Raw genomic sequence first — 22,011 nt, 5'->3', positions numbered from 1 at the left:
CAGTGCATTTGAATGACCCTAACCTATTCTGTTACATTGGTGCTTCCTTGTCCAATCTCATTACAGATTCTTGTACAATACTAGCCATATGAACATTCAAGATAGTGTTAATTGACTTTCAATCAGGAAACAAATTGCACTTGGAAGGTATAAAAAATTGCACAACAGGGGCAAAAATACATACTCATCAAAGTCCCGTTGAATGTGAAGAATATTAGTTGTGTAACTAATACTATTCATTCCAGCGTCTAGTTCATCAAGTAAGTCAGACCTCTGCAATTTATGAAAGAACATATCATAGCTGGCAAGGAGAAGATGTGATGTAACCCCTTATTATTCAACAATGAAAAAGAATAATGAACAACTTCAATGATTCTATAATTATGAATTTAGAAGATGCTATAAAGGAACACCTTTGTAGAAACCTGAACAACAAATGACAGAATTGGAAGAACAAAAGTTAATATAGTGACAGAACTTTCCTGTTTTCCTGACAAGATTCTTACTAATAAACTGGTAGGCTTTCTTCAATGGATAAGACATTAATACTAAAAGCCATAGCATATTTCTGGATCAGACAGCTACAAAGCTGTATGTCTGATTGCTATAATTTGCATGTTTTTACTAGCCACGTTTTTCAGAAGAGGAAACACTGAACTAAATTGTAAACAGTCCATACAGACTTTAGGAGGTGAATTACCTCTCCAAAAAACACACTAACCAATTAAAGGAACATATTCTAACATTTACTTATTTTATGATTGATCCGTTTGGAGGAAGGATTTGATGATCTTGATCCTTCCTCCAAGCGGATTCATGCTTCATGGGAGGCTTGATAGAGGAACCAAAAGAAGAGAGAACACAAAAAATTATCTAGATTGCCTTTTGAAAAGGTATACCTAAACCAAGGTATACAGTTTCGAATAATACCGCTCGTATCGAACGGTATGTACCGAGTTGACCGGTACACAGACCGCCCGTTACCGAACGATATATATATATATATATATAGTACCGTACCGAAACGCTGGTACGATACGATATTTCAAACCTTGATCTAAACACATAACTATGAAAAGAACTTTGTAAGCAACAACTCGGACTTCTCAGGCAAAAGCTTGGACTTCTTGAGGCTGCAGCTTGCTGGTGATTCCCTCTTTATTTCATCCTCTCTCTAGGTTATTGCAGCCTCCATCTCTTCTGTGTTTTCTAGGGCTGTCGACCCTCTTTATAGTTGTAGTGGGGAAGGCTCCTAGACGACTCTCAATTGTCATCTAACTCTTAGTCCTACATAGGGGACTCCTAATCAGTGGTCTTCTAAATTTGAGTCCAACTCAAAATGAACTTCGATCATCACGGATTGTGCATAGCTTGCCATCAACTATAAGAATCGAGATTCTCCATAAATTAGCAAAGTGAAGTGTATAGAACTATATAACTTATAAAGTCTTTTAGTAAAAAAACCTTAAAGGCGAAACATATATTATTCACTAAAAAATAACTTTTAAAATTATGTTATATGTGCAAACTATTTATCTTTCATAAAAAAATTAGTCTCCATTGTTCAAATCAAGGTCTGAAATTTCGTACCGTACTAGAGTTTCGATGATCGCTCGGTACAGTACGGAACGGTATATCGCTCGGTATACCGTTCGGTATATATTATTTATATATATATATATATATATATATATATATATATATAAGATTATATATATATATTTATAAATATATTTTTTATTTATTTAAAAGCCGACGTCGCATCGCCTCGGCGACGTCACCTTTTCCTTCCCCCCGCGGGGCGACATCGTCGAGGCGACGCGACGTCGCCTCGTTTATTTAAATTATATATATATATATATATATATATATAATCGCCTCAGCGACGTCGCCGAAAAAGGCGATGTCATGTCGCCTCGATGACGCCGCCGAAAAAGGCGACGTCGTGTAACCTCGTTTATTTAAATAATATATAAATATAAATATATATATATATTTTTATATAAGATTATATATATATATATTATTTATTTAAAAGCCGACGTCGCATCGCCTCGGCGACGTCGCCTTTTCCTTCCCCACGCGGGGCGACGTCGTCGAGTTGCGTCGCCTCGTTTATTTAAATTTTATATATATATATATATATATATATATATATATATATATATATATAATTTTAATATTATTATTCGTTCCGTCCGGTAACGGGCGGTCCGTGTACCGGTTTACTGTTGGACCAATACGTACCGCCTGTACCGGGCGGTATTATTCGGTATTGCTTACCTTGGTTCGAATAAATAGTCAAGCTATCCGGCCAACAACTTTGAAGAAGCAGTTTAGAAGTCTACCATAAAGTCAAACAACTCCAAAAGCTATATAGATAGGAAAGGAGGTCACATCAATAAGTAACAAAAGACTCGAGGATTAAGACTCTCTATGTTCTTCTCATCTATCTGCTCTCTTGCTCATCTTACCATCCCCCTTGTTGCCTGTGCAGAAGAAACACCAGGTGCAGAAAGCATAGGCCATCATAACAAGCTCCCTAATGTCATTCTCTTCTCTTTTCTTCTTCCCTGCCTCTTATGGATGCAAAGAGGTTACTGTTGCTTTCCACTACTTTCCACCCTTTTGGCAGCTGCTACTATGAGTCACAAGAGAGAGAAAAGAAGGGAAAGGCCATAAATGACTTTGCAAACAAGTGGGATAGCATCACCAATTTCAAGACCAAGAATTCATAAAGGTCTCGGTCATTATACCAAGATGGACTCTAGAAAACATATGATGTTGACCCATGATCCCACTCTGCAAAATCTGTATGTTCCCACCTACATTGGTAGAGTGATGTTCATGAGTTAGTGCACCATCTTACAGTACCTACAGAAAGTCCATGTTAATTGACTCACTTGGTCCCCGGGTATACTTATCAATAATACTCATCCTTTATTCTAGGGAACCTCTACCCAATCTGAGTTCTATTATCAACCCTTATGTCAGTTAGCTGAACACAAACAATTGTACGTTACAGTCACCTCATTTGATAATAGCATGATACATCATATGACATACAACCAGTATATCAAACACACGTGACATTGACCTTGATATTGTAACCATGCATGTAGGTTTTAGGTCATTAGGCTAATGTCATACTGATCTTTGTAAGTTACAGTCACCTCATTTGACAATAGCATGAGACATATGACATACGACTAGTATACCAAAACACACTGTGACATTGACCTTGATGTTGTTAGAAACCATGCATGTAGGTTTTAGGCCATTAGGCTAATGTCATACTGATCTTTGTAAGTTACAGTCACCTCATTTGACAATAGCACAATACATTATATGACATATAACCAGTATTCCAAAACACACGTGACATTGACCTTGATGTTGTTAGTAACCATGCATGTAGGTTTTAGGTCATTAGGCTAATGTCATACTGATCTGACACTTGATGGATCACGTATTATACTTGTATTATCATGTTATATCAATAATTGAGTTTAATACTTGAGCTTTTGTGTTCTTTCATTAACTGGGTTCTTATTATGGTCATGATATTTATCATGCATGTGTTCTTGATGTATTAAATTATGTGTTCGCACCTATTCTTAAGACTCACCAAAACATAAAAAAGCCATAAAATCATTTTTATAATAAATCCATGAAGTACGGTATGTTGAACCGAGCAATATGCTAGGGTGTACCGAGCAATACGCATATATATATATATATATATAAAATATAATATAATATAATATAATATTATATAATATAAAAAATATTTTAAAAAAGGCGTACGTAACCTCGGCGACGCCGCCTCCTCCTCTTCTCCTTGTCGCCTCGTCTATGGCATTCGACGAAGAAGGCGGCAAAGACGCCGAAGGCCACAGACGTCTCTGGCCTTCGACAAAGAATGCGGCCAAGAAGAAGGCCGCAGAGTCGCAAACGAGGCAATGAAGGAGACCGCCTCTTTCGCTGCTTTAGCAGCCACCTCCCCTGATCCTCGCGCCTCCAAACCCTCCTCTTTACGACTCTCCTCGCCTTTACCTCCCAGATCGAGATCGTCGAGGGAGAGCGACGCCGAATCAGGATTGAGAAAGGGCATGGAAACAAGTTCGCGCCGAGGTTCTCCTAATTCACCCTTTTCTTCTCCCTCTTCTTCGAATGTCCTCTCCTTCTTCCTTCTTCGATGCTTCTCCCTCAACCTCGCCGCAATCAGGCCACTATATCGAGCGGACCGCCCAATAGCAGGCAGTCCGCATACCGGTTCACAGGTGGGTTGGTAAGTACCGCCCAAACCGAGCAATACGATTCAAAATCGCAAACCTTGGATCAAACCAACATTTCCAGCAACCATGCTGAGTGTCAGTGTAGTATGATAGCAGAATAGCACAGTCCAAGCTAAAGCTAGCATATAGTAGGGACCAAGACTTGATTCCTTACTCTACTACAACAATAACAATAAAGCCGTAAAGTCCCAACCATTTAGAGTCGAGTCACCTAATGATTATAAATTGGTGTAGCTAGATCTAAAGCCTTGTCAGTGTCATTCTTGGTCATCAATCTGATGTGGTGAAAATGACCTGACCCAATCTGTTTTCTGAATATTGTCACAACTAAGAACCAAATGCCCCTGGGAATGACCTAGCTGGCTGCTCCTTCATACCTCATTCCCTTGATAGTGGACTCCTCAGATTCATAGTTGTACATCCTTTTATGATCAAAAAAACTTTTCATAGGAACATGAACAGTCTATTTATAACAATTAGTTGTACATCCTTTTAGTGCACATAAGATAATAACATATAATCTATAACCTCTAGAATCGAGTTTAATAATAACTAATAAGCAAACAACAAACAGTACTAATCAGAAATCCATCACAGATGAGGCAATAGAACCAATTGTAGAAGAAATCACAGTCTCGAATACAGATTTCAGAAAGAATCGTTATTGGACCATATGAACCGGAACTAATCAGTACTTAATTTTTTTTTCAGTTGTACCAGGTGGTACGGATCAGTATATGCCTGATACACCAATACCATACCAGTCCAGCAGATTACTAAAACCAGTACCGGATCTAGATTTAAAACCTTGACAGAAATAAAGGTGTTTGATGGCTTAATATCTCAGTCTGGTATTCAGTCATCAAGTGGACTATTATGGTATCGGTATAAAAAAGCAATAATCAGCTAGTAACAACTAGTATCATTAAAATAAAAAAATAAATTTTAAAATATTGACTATATGTTTTGATACCAAAACTTAGCCAGTTCAGAAAAAACCAGTCCACACCGAATGATTCGGCCGAGGTTTGACTTTTCAGACCCTGCAACTCACAAGTACAAAAAAAAAGTATATCAAAGCAGAATTCCAACAAATATGTCCCTCGTCCAAGGATAGAAATCTAAGATCAAAATAGCAATGAAAATGGGATCAAGAATGATATTATGAATGCCTCCACCGAAGCGTAGAATGAAAAATATAACATAAATTTTCTTTTGATGTGTTCACTGCTTTTCTGTACTAACGAATGACCTAGGCAAAACTTATTTATTGTCATAGTATATGAGCATACTATCTGCTGGAGTATGATTCCCTAGTCTTCAAGTGTTCCACTAGACCATTTATACTTCTTTACATCTTCTAATATTTAATCCCTCACATCCAACCATACTCTATGAGCAGAATTCTTGATGTTTTCCCCCTCATTTGTCTTAGTTCAAAATCATTCCAACACTAGGTAGCCAGAAGAAAATCAGATATGGGTTGCGGTGCAATGAGGCATTAAGAAAGCAACAAGGTCTAAAATACAATGCCATGAAGCATTCATGTACACGTAAATGCTTCAAATATCAACGAAAAGAAGAAAATGACAGGACCACATGTTCTACACAAACAAAAATTCTATACAAACAAAAGGACTACATGTTTAACTCTCACCTGTCTTTTCTACCAGCATAATTACTGAAGAGCAACATGAGGCCAATGTGCAGCACAAATGATCTATTACATCTCTTTAATCTTTATAGTAAGAATTGAGGTAAGTAAACAAAGGCAATAATAGATTTGCAATTATGGATATATTTTTAAAAGAGATACAACTTACAAAACTCAACCAGACCCATGACCATGGACTGCAAATTCATCGGGAACAGTATGGTATGCATGGTACAGATAATACATACGATCGAGGGCTAACCAAAACCAGGACCAGCCCTTTTCAGACGAAACACATGATATATGAGGCAAACCGATTGGTACACCTCAAATACTTCCTGATACCATCAAAATTCAATCACTATTGATCAATACAGGTCGGTAACTGTTGAAATCCTTTGGGAGCTCTTTAAGGCTTATATAAGCCCCTCCCTACCCTCTCATTCACTTCCACTCACTCTCAATCTCACTCTCTCTCTCAATTTGAAGCCTAGAGGCTTAGGCATGCTCAATCTCCCAAATCGGCAATTAGTGGAGATTGATTTAGATAAAAGAGAGATTCAAACTCAAGATCTGTTAGAACTTGTCTTTTTTTGAATTTATCTACTTTCTGCCTATGTTTTTTCATCATTTCATGTAATTAGACTAAAGAATATTAGTAAATCTTGATTGATTGGGAACTAATGATTGATTAAGACCCAATTAGAGGTATTTAAGAAAAAAATAGCCTAGATTGACCATGCATCAACTTCTTGCATGACTTATTAGCTTATTCTATCATGTTCAATGGCCAATTAATGCTTATTAATACATGGTTAGGTAGATTAAGTGCATTGAAGTTCTAACGAGTGGTAATTAAGGAAAATAAACTCATTGCACCATGTTTCCACTTGTTAAATGATTTCATAGCTCATTCTACCATGTATTACAACAAATTGGAGGCTTATTGTCACATGATTGAGAAAAATAATCATAATTACGGCTTAGTTAGAGTCACTTTCTTACTTTCAGGCCCAATTAGGGGTAACTAAATGGAAAGGAAAGGTAGAGACAGCAGACAACTTTAAGCAAATGCAACAAAGCCACTACGATATCGGCACTAGGATTTTATCATATTCATAACCTTCATATTGCGAAGGATCCCATGATCAAGAATATTCGCAACCTTCATATTCAGAAGGATCTCATGGCCAACAAGTATATGGTGATAGTTGGTCAGTTTTTACGAGTTAGATCGTTCTAAAGTCATGGAGCCATAGGTCAGTGACAGAAGTCACAGTTTTAGTGCACTCCAAACTCTACAGCATATATACCACAATCATACTTACCCCATCCATGTTCCAATGAGGCAATGATTTTTATCATGTTGATGCACCAACTACACACGGTTTATCAATATAACCTGTCAAGGGAACAGTTCCAAGATTAAGTCTGAGAAATCTACCATATCAACATACAACCTCAAAGTATCAAGGTCTACAACCCAACGACCATGGAGTCGCATCATTCAATATGATGGTAGAAGCACGTACATACGAATGTTATCTTAATATTTTATTTTGCTCAAATATTATAGTTTTGACATCTAATCCAACATCTCAACTCTTTTCATTATGGATCAATGGAAGCAACTTTCTTGAACAGAGGATTATGCAACAAGGTTCTTTGATGGATAGAAAAATATCAGAATTTCTATTTTTCGCTCCTTATAGCCTAGATTTTCTATTGATTTATGGCTTAGATATATTTATTCCTATTTAATTTCAATTTATATACCAAAAAAATGGAGGAAAAAACCCTGAAATATAATTTTTTATTTTTGGCTGATTTTTCAGCCTTTTTCCAAATTACCAGTATGTACCGATGTACCAACCAGGTTGCATGTAACGGTCTTCCCATGGACTAGCATGCACGGTTGCTACAAAATTTGCTTCCTTGCCCATGACCGTCATCATCTCTCTCACCTATCAGATCGGTACAGTAGAAGTATAGAAAGTATACTGGTGATTCCCTAAATTGTCAGTGATTTTTCCCTTTTTCCATCCTACATTATGCTAGGGCAACCTAACAGTCAGTATAATATGTCAGCATGGTGTGTTCCGTTCAAGCTTTTAAAAACTAGGAAGCTTATACATACATCGATTTTGTTGAATAATAAATTTAAAGTGTTTAAGAAACCTATAAAGGACAATCTTGAAGACATGTATTTACCATATTAACATCCATTTCGGGAAAGTCAACATATCTCATCCATGGTGCAGATCTCATTGATAATCCATATTGAGCAGTATTTACTGACTGGGGCAAGTAATTCCCAGGTAGTTGTTGAGAATGCAGACGTGTAATTAACCTGTCCCTCTAAGCAAGATAGATAAAGGAGGAGTTAGTTTACAAAGATAAAAATGTCGCTACAAATATGAACAAGGCAAATGTAAGTAGCATTAGTCATAAGAATATGTTGCAATTAACTATTTAATTAAATCACCTTAAAAATGAGAAAGCATCATAAAGTAGGTAATGATAACATTATTCTCTAGCAAAGCAGAATGACATTTGACAAGCAACAGTTATCATAAAATCCAATTTCCTCCCGGAGTAACAAAATAGGAAATTTGAATGAGCTTCTGTGAAGCATGATTCTGAAAAATAAATGTCAACAGGGATGTAAATAGAACTAAATTTTGGACCCAAATCATCATTTAATGTAAATTATATCATTATGAATGAGTGTGCAAGAAAACTAATATTTCAAGGATTGCCTTAGCATAGGGAGTCTATGGAATGACCTTCAAGTTGGTCATGCAAACCCCTTTTATATGTGGATGTAAATCACTGGAAAGCATTGTTCTTGTGTCCTTGTCCTGCCTATGTGGATCAACAATTTCAGCATAACAACCAATGTGACAACTAATATTCATAACAATCTTAAACTACCAGTGTATCTTTAGTTGGCTCACCCAACATAAGTTATTTTTGTAGTGTTAGCTGGATTTGCAGATCCAACACCTCAGCCCCTATGTGGACACAATAAGATGGGCAGACACACCTCAGCACACATGATATGTGGCCTGAGTCAACTGTACATGGAAATCAATGTGACTCAACTGAATGTGGACAATTTAGGAAGATTGTTGGTTGATTTCAACTGATGTCACACCAGAAGAGGAGAGAAGAAAAAGAACAGAAGAAAGAGCAGTAGCAGCAGGCCTGCTGCAGTAAAAGCCACTAACTGCCACTATGACGAGAAAAACAGGAATGTGAGATTAAATGATGTGATTGGCCCCACTGATTGGAGTAACATCGGAATACAATCATGTGATAGCCTGTGTAGTCTTAATGGATTTAACTCTCTACCATCACTTTTTGAAAAATAACTAATCTTTAAGTTTAGCCTAATTTATTATATATATAGTGATTTTCACTAATAAAATGGTCCATCACCTACTTGTACATGATATCTTTTTATGTTTTTTGTATTATGTAATCAAAATATCTTGAATCCTATTCTTTTGCACTTGCCACATTGAAGATCAGATACATGTAACTTTCCTGATTTTAGATAAGAGGAGAAAACAATCAAATTGAAAAGTCCAACCACAATCCTTCATTCCCATGACGACCTTGTTGGGATCATAGACAACTCAGTGACAGCGGGTCTTTGAAACTAGTTCCCCACCACAAAGAAGGCTAAAAAACAATTTAGGACTTGGCCGAGACTGCATCATTATTTTAAGTCTTAACATCTGAGGTGTCAACTCAAGCAATATAGGAGCATCAAGAACGTGATTTCCAGTCATGAACTGCCATTTTTGTTGGAACTAATTTGGGCACATGGAACAGGCACTCCAGTTCAAGGCCTCTGTCGATTAACTTCCAGTTGCTCCACGTACACACAGATCCTGCATGATGCTGCACTATGAGAAGTCATGTCATTTTCCTTATTTAGTTTACTCCGGTACCCAATCATTAACAGAAATTCACTTCCCTAGCACTGAGAATACAACAATTGAACAAGATCAAAATGATGCACATGAATTTGATTGTTCAACCAATCATGATAAGCTTACATGAACAGCAATAAGAAACTGCATCCCATGGCCCAATATTCCATATCAGGTGAATTGAAGAAATTTAAAATTTAAATTCTGGTTGGCTAATGACTATCATGTTCATACTTATCAATGTCAAGAGGCCAGCAAAGTCAGGTTCTATGCATGGTTGGGAGTTAAAATTGGACCATTTGAAGAGACCTCTGAGTCTGAGGGAAGTTTGTCACCGAATGCATAGCCCACATACTTCGGGCTCCATAAAAAAGAAAAGAAGAAGACCCCTCCAAACAAGTGGAAGTTACCATGCAACTAGCACAACCCTGGTTTTGCTATAGGATGCTCAAGGTCAGAATCAAATGCAAGCAAACTATATAGTATTGGGTTAGTTATGAAATTCCTTGCATTTTACTGAATTGGGTTGCACATACAAAGCTAAAATAAATTGCAAACTACTTATTTTGTGATGCAAACTCTAATCCCTTTCCATTTATAATTAGATAGGTTTCTTTTCAAGTTATTGAAAATCTACAGTCCCATGTCAAGCTGGGATGCCTATGGAACAAAGAACCAAAAAGACCTTTCACTATTTCAGAGAAAGGGTCATTAGCTTAGCTACATGTAACCAGAGAATTCACTTGAGTTCAAGTTATAGGTCACAGGACATTAGAAAACCCACTTACACGATTACGTTGAGTTTGCCATGAAGGTAAAGACATAGGCCGAGCATTCTCCTCTTGCTGCAAGGACCATGCTATTGATGCATCAATCTGTTCAGAAATAGAATTGCAAGCATTACATATAAATAACTACATACAAATGAAATATGGCTTAACAGGAAAAAAATTTCCAATTAACAACTAGAACAGAAAAAAGTAATTATTACACCCAACAAGAGTTTACATAGAAATAATAGACTAACCTCCTCCCTGTTTCTGATTCCTGGTGATTCATTATAAAGCTGCTCTTGAAGTTGCTGAGCGAATAACTCATCTGACTCAACCCGCCTAGTCATTGCATTGCAACTATCAAAAATACTATGACTTTGTTCTTGAAGATTACTAGATCTTGCTTCCGGTGAATGCAGCTCATCAACTTCTATAACTGATCCCAAAATAATACCACGTTCATGAGGATTATGAGTTTTAGTCGATCTCGATTTTGAGAATCGCCAATCAAGAACTGAACTAGAGCTTTCACCATTAAAATTACTAGATGAACCATATTTCCGCTTCCTATCTGTTTGCTTTTTTCTTCTGCTTTCCAGGTCTGACTCAGAAGGTCTTTCTGTGATTAAATTTGTTTCAAGCAATGCAAATGATTCAGAATTATCAAGTAAAATTTTAAAATGATTACCAGTTCCTATTGCAACTACATTACTCTGATCAGATTGGTGACCAGAGGCTTCGCTCTCACATATGTTAGCAGTCTTAAATGATGACACTGTAGATTCCTTTTCTCTCCAACCTTCTGTCTTCCATCCTTGATCTTCAAAGCCCAAAACATCAGTGTTGCTATCTCCATAAATAGCTACATCTTTCCCAGAATCCAGCCTGTTAATATATCCTTGAAAGCTTTAGTCATGAGATTGGTCTCGGAATTAAATTGTCATACTAGAATAATGCAAGATATTTTTGGCTATTTTGATGTCACGGAAGGAATCTTGTGTGAGAATTTCAAATAAAAAGGTATCAGATAAATATATCAATATTTATTCTTTCAAATGGTTTTGCTCCAACACATATGATGGAAAATCATCTAGCATTGTATGTGAAGAATGTTAGACATGTCATTAAAATTTTTGGTTGCCAAGTATTAGCTATTGTCATCATAGCAACTACAAATAGATGCTAAGAGGACATAAGTGTAATATCCCTCGTTTTTAAAAATTATTAATAAAGATTTATATGTAAATTGGAGGACCTATATGTAAATATAGAAATTACAAGGACTAAACTGCTAAGTTGCAAAAAAAAAAAAAGAAAAAAAAAGGGAAAACCGAAAATTCGGTATTATCCCACCGCCTCCCACGCACTCTGTTTCTTCCAGAAACAGAGAGAGCGGTGGGGCATGAGGATTGAAGAAAAGAAGAAGAAGAGGGAAAAGAAGAGAGGAGGAAGAAGAGAGGAAGAAGAGGGAGAAGAGAAGAAGAAGAAGAAGAAGAGGAGGTGGCTGCAGCGAGGGCTGCAGCGAGGAGCTGTGGGGCGTGGGGAGAAGAAGAGAGGAAGAAGAGGGAGAAGAGAAGAAGAAGAAGAAGAAGAAGAAGAAGAAGAAGAAGAAGAGAGGAGGATAGCTGCGGCAAGGCTGCAGCGAGGAGGTGTGTGGCTTTGGTGAGGAAAAGGGAAGAGGAGAAGAAGAGAAGGAGAAGAAGAGGGAAAAGAGAGGCAGCTGCAGCAGCCAGGGCTGCAGCACCTCTGTTTCCCGCAGGTGGAAACAGAGGAGAGGATGTGTGGGGCGTTGAGGAAGAAGAGGGAGAAGAGAAGAAGAAGAAGAAGAAGAAGAAGAAGAAGAAGAAGATAGCTGCGGCAAGGCTGCAGTGAGGAGATGTGTGGCCTTGGGGAGGAAAAGGGAAGAGGGGAAGAGGAGAAGAAGAAGAAGAGGAAGAGAAAGAGGTGTGATACCTCTGTTTCCTGCAGAGGAAACAGAGGAGAGGGTGTGTGTGACGCCGGGGAAGAAGGGGCTGCAGCTGCGGCGATGGCAGCTGCAGCTGGAAGAGAAGAAGAAGAGGAAGATGAGCAGGGGAGGAGGGAGAGGTTGCGGCCGTGGCTGCGGCCGCGACTGCAGCAGTTGCAGCGGGGAGAGAAGAAGAAGAAAGGAAGGAGAAGGAAGAGGAGAAGGGGCTGCGGCTGCGGCGATGGCAGCTGCAGCTGTGGCAGGGAAAGAGAAAAAGGAAAGGAAGAAGAAGAGAAAGGGAAGGAGAGGAAGAAGAGAGGAAGAGGAGAAGGGGCTGCGGCTGCGGCGATGGCAACTGCAGCTGTGGCAGGGAAAGAGAAAAAGGAAAGGAAGAAGAAGAGAAAGGGAAGGAGAGGAAGAAGAGAGGAAGAGGAGAAGGGGCTGCGGCTGCGGTGATGGCAGCTGCAGCTGTGGCCGGGAAAGAAGAGAAGGAAAGGAAGAAGAAGAGAAAGGGAAGGAGAGGAAGAAGAGAGGAAGAGGAGAAGGGGTGGCAGCTGCGGCAGTGGCAGCTGCAGTTGGAAGAGAAGTAGGAGAGGAAATAGAGTAGCAGAGGAAGAAGAGGCTGCGGTTGTGGTGGCTGCGGCCATGGCTGCGACTGCGACTGCGGCAGTTGCAGCTGGGAAAGAAAGGAAAGGAAAGGGGGAAAAAGGGGCTGCGGACGGGATTGCGGTCGCAGCGGCAGCGACTGCGTATGCAGCAGTTATGTCTGCGAGAAAAGGGAGGAAGGAAGGTAGTGCGGTGGAAGGGGCTGCGATTGTGGCAGCGGCAGCGGCCGCGGTTGTGGCAGCTGCATTTGGGAAAGAAAAAGAAGGAATGAGAGTAAGAGAAAGCAGGTGACTGTGCCTCGATGTTCGACACGTGGTGTAGTTGCGAAGAAAGGAAGAAAACGGGAGCACAAAACGAAACAGAGAGAGGACACGGAGAAAAAGTAGAAGGATTTGGGCTGGCACCTTCTTTGGATCTTCGGATCGAAATCATTGAAAGGCAAGTTTTCTGATTCTTCCTATTGCAAGTTTCCCGCTTGTTTCAATCCTTTCTATTGCAAGTTCCCTGTTCGTTTCTCCTATAATTGCTCTGATATGCCTTATTGCAAGTTCCCTGATCGTTTTTCCTATAATTGCTCTTATATGTCTTATTGCAAGTATCCTGATCTTTCCTCACTGCCATTTTTATCTCTACATTTGCTTTGATTATGAGGAACTTTGAATTGTACTAGCCTTGCATTTGTTATATCTCCTGTTTACATGTAACGATTCGAATCTGTGCAACTTTTGAGATTCTGACCTTTTGATACCGAGCTGCCTATAAGTCTTTGTTGGAAACTCTGATTTGTTCAAAACTGATTTCATTGGAAACTAGACTCGTAGACCTTTCTTTGATATATGGATTGAAAGATTTGGAATCCAAACACCTGCCCAGTTATCTGTTGAATCTGACATTATGAATTCTGCCAACAGAGATTTTGTTCTACGACACTTGCTTACCAAATTATTTGTAACTCTCTCTGTTGGACAGTTCAATTCCTATGAAGCCTGTCTTATCTGAAAGTATTATCCAATGATTATTTCTGAGTAAATTGGAGCACGATTGATAGTTTGAATCATTTGTTCAATGTGCCTCTTGTATTCTGCCAGAAATCGAGCTTCGGTCGATTTCTCATATTCTGGTTTCATTCCTTTGGAAATTGATATCCTTTAGCCTTCTTATTCAATTGAGCTTTATATTACTACTTTGAATTCTTGTATGCTCTTGTCCTTAAAATTATTGCATTCTTGAAAACTGTTGTGTAACGTTTATGCTATATCGTATTGACTCATATGGGCACATGTATATCCTATTGTTCCGCATTTGCTTTCGATATGTGCCTATTCCAGTTTCATTCCCTTGGACATTGAATTCATCAAATCTTCTTATTGAATTGAGTTATTTGTGATTGCTTGGATTCCATATGTGCCCTTGCTTTCAATTCCCTTCAAATCTGAATATACTTGTGAAAGATTATTGCTTACTTCGGATTGACTCGTAAAGGCACATGTACGTTTGTTGTTCCGCGTGTGCTTCCGATATATGCTACTTATTGTTGAAACTGTCCTTTTGTACTCTGGTGTGTGGGATCGTCTGGACCTTTGCCAGAAATGGTAAAAGGTATGCGCTGATTTGCCTGCTTTGTGGGGTCCCGCTTTGTGGGATATTCTGGTATGCGCGATTTGCCCGCTTTGTGGGGTCCCGCTTTGTGGGATATTCTGGTATGCGCTTATTTGCCCGCTTTGTGGGGTCCCGCTTTGTGGGATATTGCTGACTGAGATCCCACTACACCCTCTATATGTTTGAATGACATCCAGAGTTTTGGTGAGTTATTTCTGTTCGTGCTCTGGATAGTTATGATATGATTGCAACGTCAAGGACGACGTTTGAGATTCTGTACGACATATGAGTTTGATATGCTCTGAAATGCTTCATTCACTGATGATATGCTTCGAAATGTTCCATATGCCGTTGATATGCTCCGGAACATTTCATATGCCATTGATATGCTCCAATTACTCTATGCTCCATTTGCTATGAACTGATATGTTCTGAAATGTCCTATCTGCCATTGATATGTTCCAATTACTCTGTGCTCCATTTGCTATGAACTGATATGTTCTGAAATATCCTATCTGCCATTGATATGTTCCAATTACTCTGTGCTCCATTTGCTATGAACTGATATGTTCTGAAATGTCCTATCTGCCATTGATATGTTCCAATTACTCTATGCCCCATTCGTTATGGATCAAATATGTTTTTGAATGACATGATACGTATGATTTGGTATCTATTGAGATGGTATCCTTGAGAATTCTTGTATTCTGCCTTGCATTATGATACCTTACTCGTTTGAAACCGTTCCTTTTGTTCTGAATATGCTTTGTCACTTGCTGAGCCGTTTTTGGCTCACTCCGTTGTTATATAAATCTTTCAGGTCAGCTTGTCACTCTTCGAGATGTTTGATTTGGGCTGAGGCAGTGGATAGCTATTCAGAATAATGGGCAAGTCTGGTTGGTTATTACGATATTGTTGTATAAGTATGTCTTGTATATAATGAAATGTTGTCGATGAACCGAAATAGATATACTGTGTCCAAGTGTTAGGAGATCTCTCTTATTTGGAATTTCAGAATGTTAAGTCTAATTTATGGTGATATGAACTTGTGGTGAATAGTTGGAGTTCTGATTGTATAATTTATTTAGCTTGTGGATTTATAAATGTTGTTCATGTTTGTCAAGTTGGCTTGGGTTGCCATAAATGTGAATTATCGAGTGATGTGATATATGATTATAAACTGCACAGGTTTTATGGATGTGAATATGAATAGAATGTTTTCAGTGTCCTCAAACGTTAGTTTGGATCCTGGATTGGCCTGTGACGAAAATTTTAAAAATCATGGATATTTTGAGGGGCGTGACAATAAGTACCTTTTCCAATCACTGATAAGCTAGAAAAGTGAAAAGTAAATAGAAAGAAAAGGATAACATCTATAAAGCTGAAAACTGTCCTCGAATCAATTAGAGTGGTATATAACTGAACTGGTAACTGGTTACAATAAACTTTTGGGACAGAAACTATTTCCACATGAGAATTTTAGAAACAAGAGATGCATACTTGAAGGACATTTACATGAAAATATCATAACAATAAAAAATAAAAATCTATATTGATGAATTAGTTGGTGTTTCTTGAATTGCTCTTTACTAGGTTCATGGTTTTTATGTACCGGTCAGAGCTTCAACTGGTACAGTACCAGTCCTGCCAGTGTACCAAGTGTTGGTACACTGGTGCCAACTGAATTTTGAAAGTAGTCTAAAAAAGGCTGAAAGAAATTGCTCTAAAAAAATGCTGAAAAAATTGCTAAGTACAGTGCTTGTACCATCCTATATCGGGCGGCACCAACTCGGTACTGGGCAGTGCAAGGCCTATACTGCCCAACCTACACTAGTTCATGTACTGATAACCTGGTAGACTGATAATTACTGCCTGTATTTGTACATACAAAGCAATATTGAAAACCTTGACTAGGAACAAACAGAAGAAATATGAAATAGAAAAAACATAAGACTGACAAAAGGAGAGTGTCAAAATAAATTTGTTATAGCCTTTGGAAATCACAAGGTCAAGGAAAGTCACATTCAATTTTTCTTCCAATACAAACTATACTACTACTAAAACTTACTTTGAAAGGATGGATGCATGTGGGTATTTATAAGGAAAACTTTAATAGCATTTGGTAAGGCTTAACATCTCGGTTTGATATTGGGTTCGACACCTTATCAGGCAGTACCTGTATTATCTTGCATCAATAAAAAAATGAATACCCATCGACCAAGCTACTTGGTCCAGTATCCTTTTTTGGTCAGACAAGTAAACACCAATTGTTATGTAACAATCTAACTGACACTTGAAACCTTAGGAGTTAGGATTAGATAAGGTAGCATGTAATGCTTAAATCAAGGGGACTAAATTTAGATCATCATGTGGAGAAAGTTTTGAAATTATGAAATGGAAAATGTATTTGCCTGTTTTTCTAGAATATATAAGATGCCATTAGAACCTTAAGAGATTAACATACATTAAAAATGGAAAAAAGGAAGAGAATTGGATAGACATTCGATGGAAACTATATAAACTTTTAATTCAAATTCATCACAACTCTATGTACCATTTTCGATCGAGAATTTGTCAATATGACTTGAGAATACTTAAAGTAGCTCTAATTAAGGTGGGAAAGATTGTGTTTGCTAATGAAAAGGTTTTGTCACAGTCAGATTTCAGAATTGACTTGGGTATTCTGAATTGGACCTTGTGATAGAAGAATGTGTTTTGGATTTGACTGAATAAAAATTGGATTTGGGTCCTGAGTTAGATTCAGACATTATGGTGTGTCATATTGGCAGTGCATTTGGATCATGAGTTGGATTAAATTATATTTGGGTATGGACTTTAAATTAAATGGATCTGCACTTCAGGTTGGAATTCAACGAAATTAGGTTTTTTATGGATTTGGCAGCTAGAGGCAGTTGGTTAACTTAGTTATGGTTTAGCTTAAATGAGATGCTTGGTTTAATGAGTTGGGACGAAATGATTACAAAATGGCTCTAGATTAAGTCAACATGATCTATTTTGGGGAGTTTCTCCCAAAATAATTCAACTTCAACTTTACAATCACAGTAAGATCAAGATCTTAGCAGATTCTAATATATGGATTTATATCCTATCCAAAGTATATAACTAATAGATTTACTTGTGATTTGGATCATGATGGGTGCACGAAATTGTAAAATGGTAAGGTTATATGAACCAAAATAATATAATTATTAAGAGTTGTTGAACTACAAACTATGGTTCATTTATAAATGTGCATGTACAATCAACAGATCTCAATAGTGGCAAAAGATCCATGTAATCAATTCCAAATATTTGGGACTTCATTGCTTTGATATTGTTGTTATTGTTGTTGTTATAGCATGTACATTCAACATCATATAATCTTCATCCCAATGGAAAAAAAAAAACTGAACGCCAAAAGTAATCAGGATAATGGAGCAAACTTGTGAGAAAGCTTCATCACCATTGACATTATATTTATATTTCTGAAAGCATCTTGATTTCTTTCCCTTCAATCATATTTCCATATAATTTCTAAAAAAAAAGCATTAACAAATATAGCTATACCATATCTTGTATTTTTGGGTTAAATTAGGAACGTAGAAAGTAGACAAACCTCATAACGTATAGGTTTTAAATTAAATTTGACTAAACTAAATATATGAAATATAATTTTGGTAATACTAAGAGGACAACTGAGGATATAGTTAGGATAGAAGGACAAGAAATAAGGAAAAATTTTAAGGCATCTCTAATCTAATAATCAACAAAATGAAAAGATTGATAGAGATCTTATTCATAATGTAAAAGTCAGGTAGCTATTGTAGAAAGGAACATCGAGGAGTCTTGTATGATATCAAGATCCCATTAGATTAAAAAACCATGCTTTGTAAATCCTAGTGTTTGACGGTTAATAAAGATTTGCAAAAGAAAATCATATAGCTGAGATGAGAATATTAAGGTAGATGTGCTAAAAATAGAAATAGTAAAAAATATTCTTATTTGTAAACAATTAGGTATAGCTCCAATAATAGACATGATGAGGAGTCATTTAAGGTGGTACAAACATATTCAAAGCACACTTATAGATGTCAAGATTAGATGACATGACTCAATTAACATTAGTGGTACAATGAAATTGAACTAAAAAATATTTTCTAGAAATAAAAATGATTCAGATGACTCTAATTGACTATATATTATTTTTCATAAAGGTAAATAGTAAAACAAACAAATTCATATACCGAAACCCAAATAGTTGCAACATCATGGCATGTTGTTGGTCATTTGCAAACACTGTATACCACATATAAGCAATCATGGGAACTTACCTGCTCAATGGAAAATTAGCTTGACCATGTTGCCCATTTGTCATTGTATAAATATCAGTTTTTGCTTTCCCTTTCCCTTTCTTGACATCATCACTTCTGCCTCTAGAATCAGGATTGACATTGTGTATTTGATTTGATGTCCTATTAGGCTTTGGCACTCTTCCGAACTCTATCTCCATCAGTTCATCCTCTATTGGCTGTTTTAAACTCCCTGAACTGTTATGGGAGATGCAAACATTTCTCACCAGCTTTCTCTGGCTTACTTTGGGTTGCAAATCATCCAATATATCTATTCCCTGTAATTTATCTTGATCACTAATTCTAGAAAACGAAGAACATTTCTGTCCACCAGATGTCTTTCCATTCTGACAGTTAACCTCAGATTCATTACTGACCCTTGCTATGTTATAAGGAGAGATACAGCCATTCCGAACTAACCTTCTCAGCCCCCTAGGTCTCTGAGGAACAACAGTTTGTATTACACTTGCTAGATCCTGATGAGATTCGGAATGTACCCCACTACATGAATCAACTCCTTTTCCCTTGTCTCTGAATTTCATATCAGCACAAGCATTCTGCAAACTTAAATTGTCTTTATCAGATATAACCATTCCAATCTGACTCCGGCCATGCCCAACTGACATAGAAGGAAGTGATGATCCCATACCAAGTAATGCACTGCTTCCATAGCTTCTAAGTACCCCACTGTTTTCACTTAGCAATCCTTTCCCTCTCCTCCTCTTAGCATCCTCACATATTGCACCATTTAGTAAGGTAAGTGTGTCATGATTCAAGTCAGTTCTTTTCACCCTCTCCTTGTTGTCCATGGAAACCACACTTTTACCAACTTCAAATGAAGTGCCGAGCAAAGGTTTCCTGTTCACTGTTTCAGACATTGATTTGCCCGGGGTAGATAGGATCTTATCAGCAAGAGTTGTACTTCTAGTACTATCATATCTTTCACCAGTATCCTTCAGATTCAGATGTTTAGAATTCCTCCTTTGTAAAAGATGCTTGATACCTTGGCTTGGTGACAATGGATCAACTTCTACATTGATATTCTCATTCTGGAATGAACTGCCAGATGACTTGTTAGCCAACTGTGCCAGTCTGTCAGGAGTGTCAGGTACTTCCATGACCAGATCAGGTTCCATCTTATGAATGTCAACCAGGAAAGCAGAAATTATTGGTTTCCTCTGACAAAGTGGTAATCTCACATCGGGGATCAACAATTTGATATTCTCTTTGTTCCCAGACCAAGATTGAGAGATCAGTAAACTTTATCGCAAGATATTAAAGGAAACCTTATGCAGATATAGTAGGCTTTTCCAAAACCTAAAATATCTAGATGGAGCAGATAGAAATCATGAAAAAGAAATTCCAGAAATCCACAAATCATAACAAGACCAGATATATATATATATATATATATATATATATATATATATATATATATATATATGGAAAAAGAGAAGAAATAATAATCCTGCGGACCCTAGGAAAAAAATAGCATTCAAGTATCCTAACCTAAAAATAATTACAGCAATAACTCTTGGCAAGAATTAGCAGAGGAAGCCTGATAATTTCTCGAAAATTTTGAAGATAATATTACAACAAGGAATAAAAACAGATCAAAGATGAATTTTTCAGGCCGATGATTGCCCCCTACTAATACGATCGTCAGAAATAATATACAAAGTCAAATAGAACTCAACGAAAGAGGATAAAAAAACAAAGATCTTATCAATGTCACCAACAAAACTACAAAGAAAAAGTTACACCTAAAAGAAAGGGACAAAAGCATAGAGAAAATTATCAACATGAGATGGGCGATTGGAATCAAGAAAAGACACCTTCATCTTGGCGAACACCTCCACCGGCACAGATCGAAATCCAGCGAACAATAATCCAAAGAACCCGACGATGATCGATTCATCCGCCTACTTCGACCCGCCGGCTCGCGCGGTACGCCTCTCCCTATTTGTAGCCGAAAGAGCGTCAAGATTCGAGATTTCGAGGAAAGAAATTTAATCTGACGGTGTTTGCTCCGCCTGCACTCCTCGAATGTCTCCCTAGCGCGTGCTGCGGGCGACACGCGGCCACGTCAAGAATTCCTGAATCGGAATCGTCAATGCTAGATAATTGTGTGTATATATATATATATATATATATATATATATATATATATATATATACAAATATATATATATATACAAATATATATATATACAAATATATATATATATACAAATATATATATATATATATATATATATATTTATAGAAAAAATCCTTAGCCTTGTATATGATGCTCTCATAATGATTTTTTTTACTTTATCAAAATATCCTTAGTATTGGTCCGATTCAAGTAAATCCTAGCTACATGAGTTGGTTCAATTAAGCATTGGCTAGTCCCTTAAGTTTTCTTAAATTATTTTATATATCCAATCTATTAAAGGATGAAACAAGAAAGTTGTCACTCGTTGTTTTCACTAACATCCTCCTTACGGTGGTGATCAGCCCCAGCCCCGTTCATCATCAAAACCTTAAGGAGCCTCAATAATTAGCAATGCATCGCCATAACCCTATTTAGCATTCCAAAGCCTCGTTGAATCATGGTTCCTCCCTCCCTTTTCATGGTGCATTTATAAGTGATAGGTTTGACCGATAGAAGATTTGGTGCATCGTTTGCAACACTAGACGACTTGGCTATGGTTGTGGCTTGGTTATGGTCGTGGGGGTTAGCTACAGTTATAGGTTTTGTTAGGATACAATAAGAGGATGGTGAATTAGTGGTTTTAAAAAGTTGAGTCGATTTCAAAAATTTCGTTCGATGAAAGACATATTAAAAATATGTTTATTTG

General features: G+C 37.4%; 1 protein-coding gene across 8 annotated transcripts in view; it reads right to left on the bottom strand.

Moving 5' to 3' along the window:
* LOC135581621 (uncharacterized) overlaps nt 1-21,258 on the bottom strand; it is a 22,820-nt gene extending 1,562 nt beyond the window's left edge. For 2 of the 8 annotated variants that reach the window (XM_065126151.1, XM_065126148.1), the window contains exons 1-6: nt 21,001-21,255; nt 19,148-20,491; nt 10,921-11,551; nt 10,682-10,768; nt 8,164-8,310; nt 185-273 (exon numbers count right to left, since the gene is read on the bottom strand). In XM_065126151.1, coding sequence (XP_064982223.1) covers nt 185-273; nt 8,164-8,310; nt 10,682-10,768; nt 10,921-11,551; nt 19,148-20,301 — 2,108 coding nt within the window. In that variant the 5' untranslated portion in view covers nt 20,302-20,491; nt 21,001-21,255. Of the gene's footprint in view, nt 1-184; nt 274-5,271; nt 5,342-8,163; nt 8,311-9,456; nt 9,862-10,681; nt 10,769-10,920; nt 11,552-19,147; nt 20,492-21,000 lie in introns of those variants that run through there. The other 6 variants (XM_065126152.1, XM_065126153.1, XM_065126154.1 and 3 more) reach the window with 6 other exon arrangements.
* Between the last annotated feature and the right edge of the window lie 753 nt (nt 21,259-22,011).

Source organism: Musa acuminata, chromosome BXJ2-9, assembly GCF_036884655.1.
Source record: "Musa acuminata AAA Group cultivar baxijiao chromosome BXJ2-9, Cavendish_Baxijiao_AAA, whole genome shotgun sequence".
NCBI lineage: Eukaryota > Viridiplantae > Streptophyta > Magnoliopsida > Zingiberales > Musaceae > Musa > Musa acuminata.
This window is presented reverse-complemented; position numbering and strand designations above follow the sequence as displayed.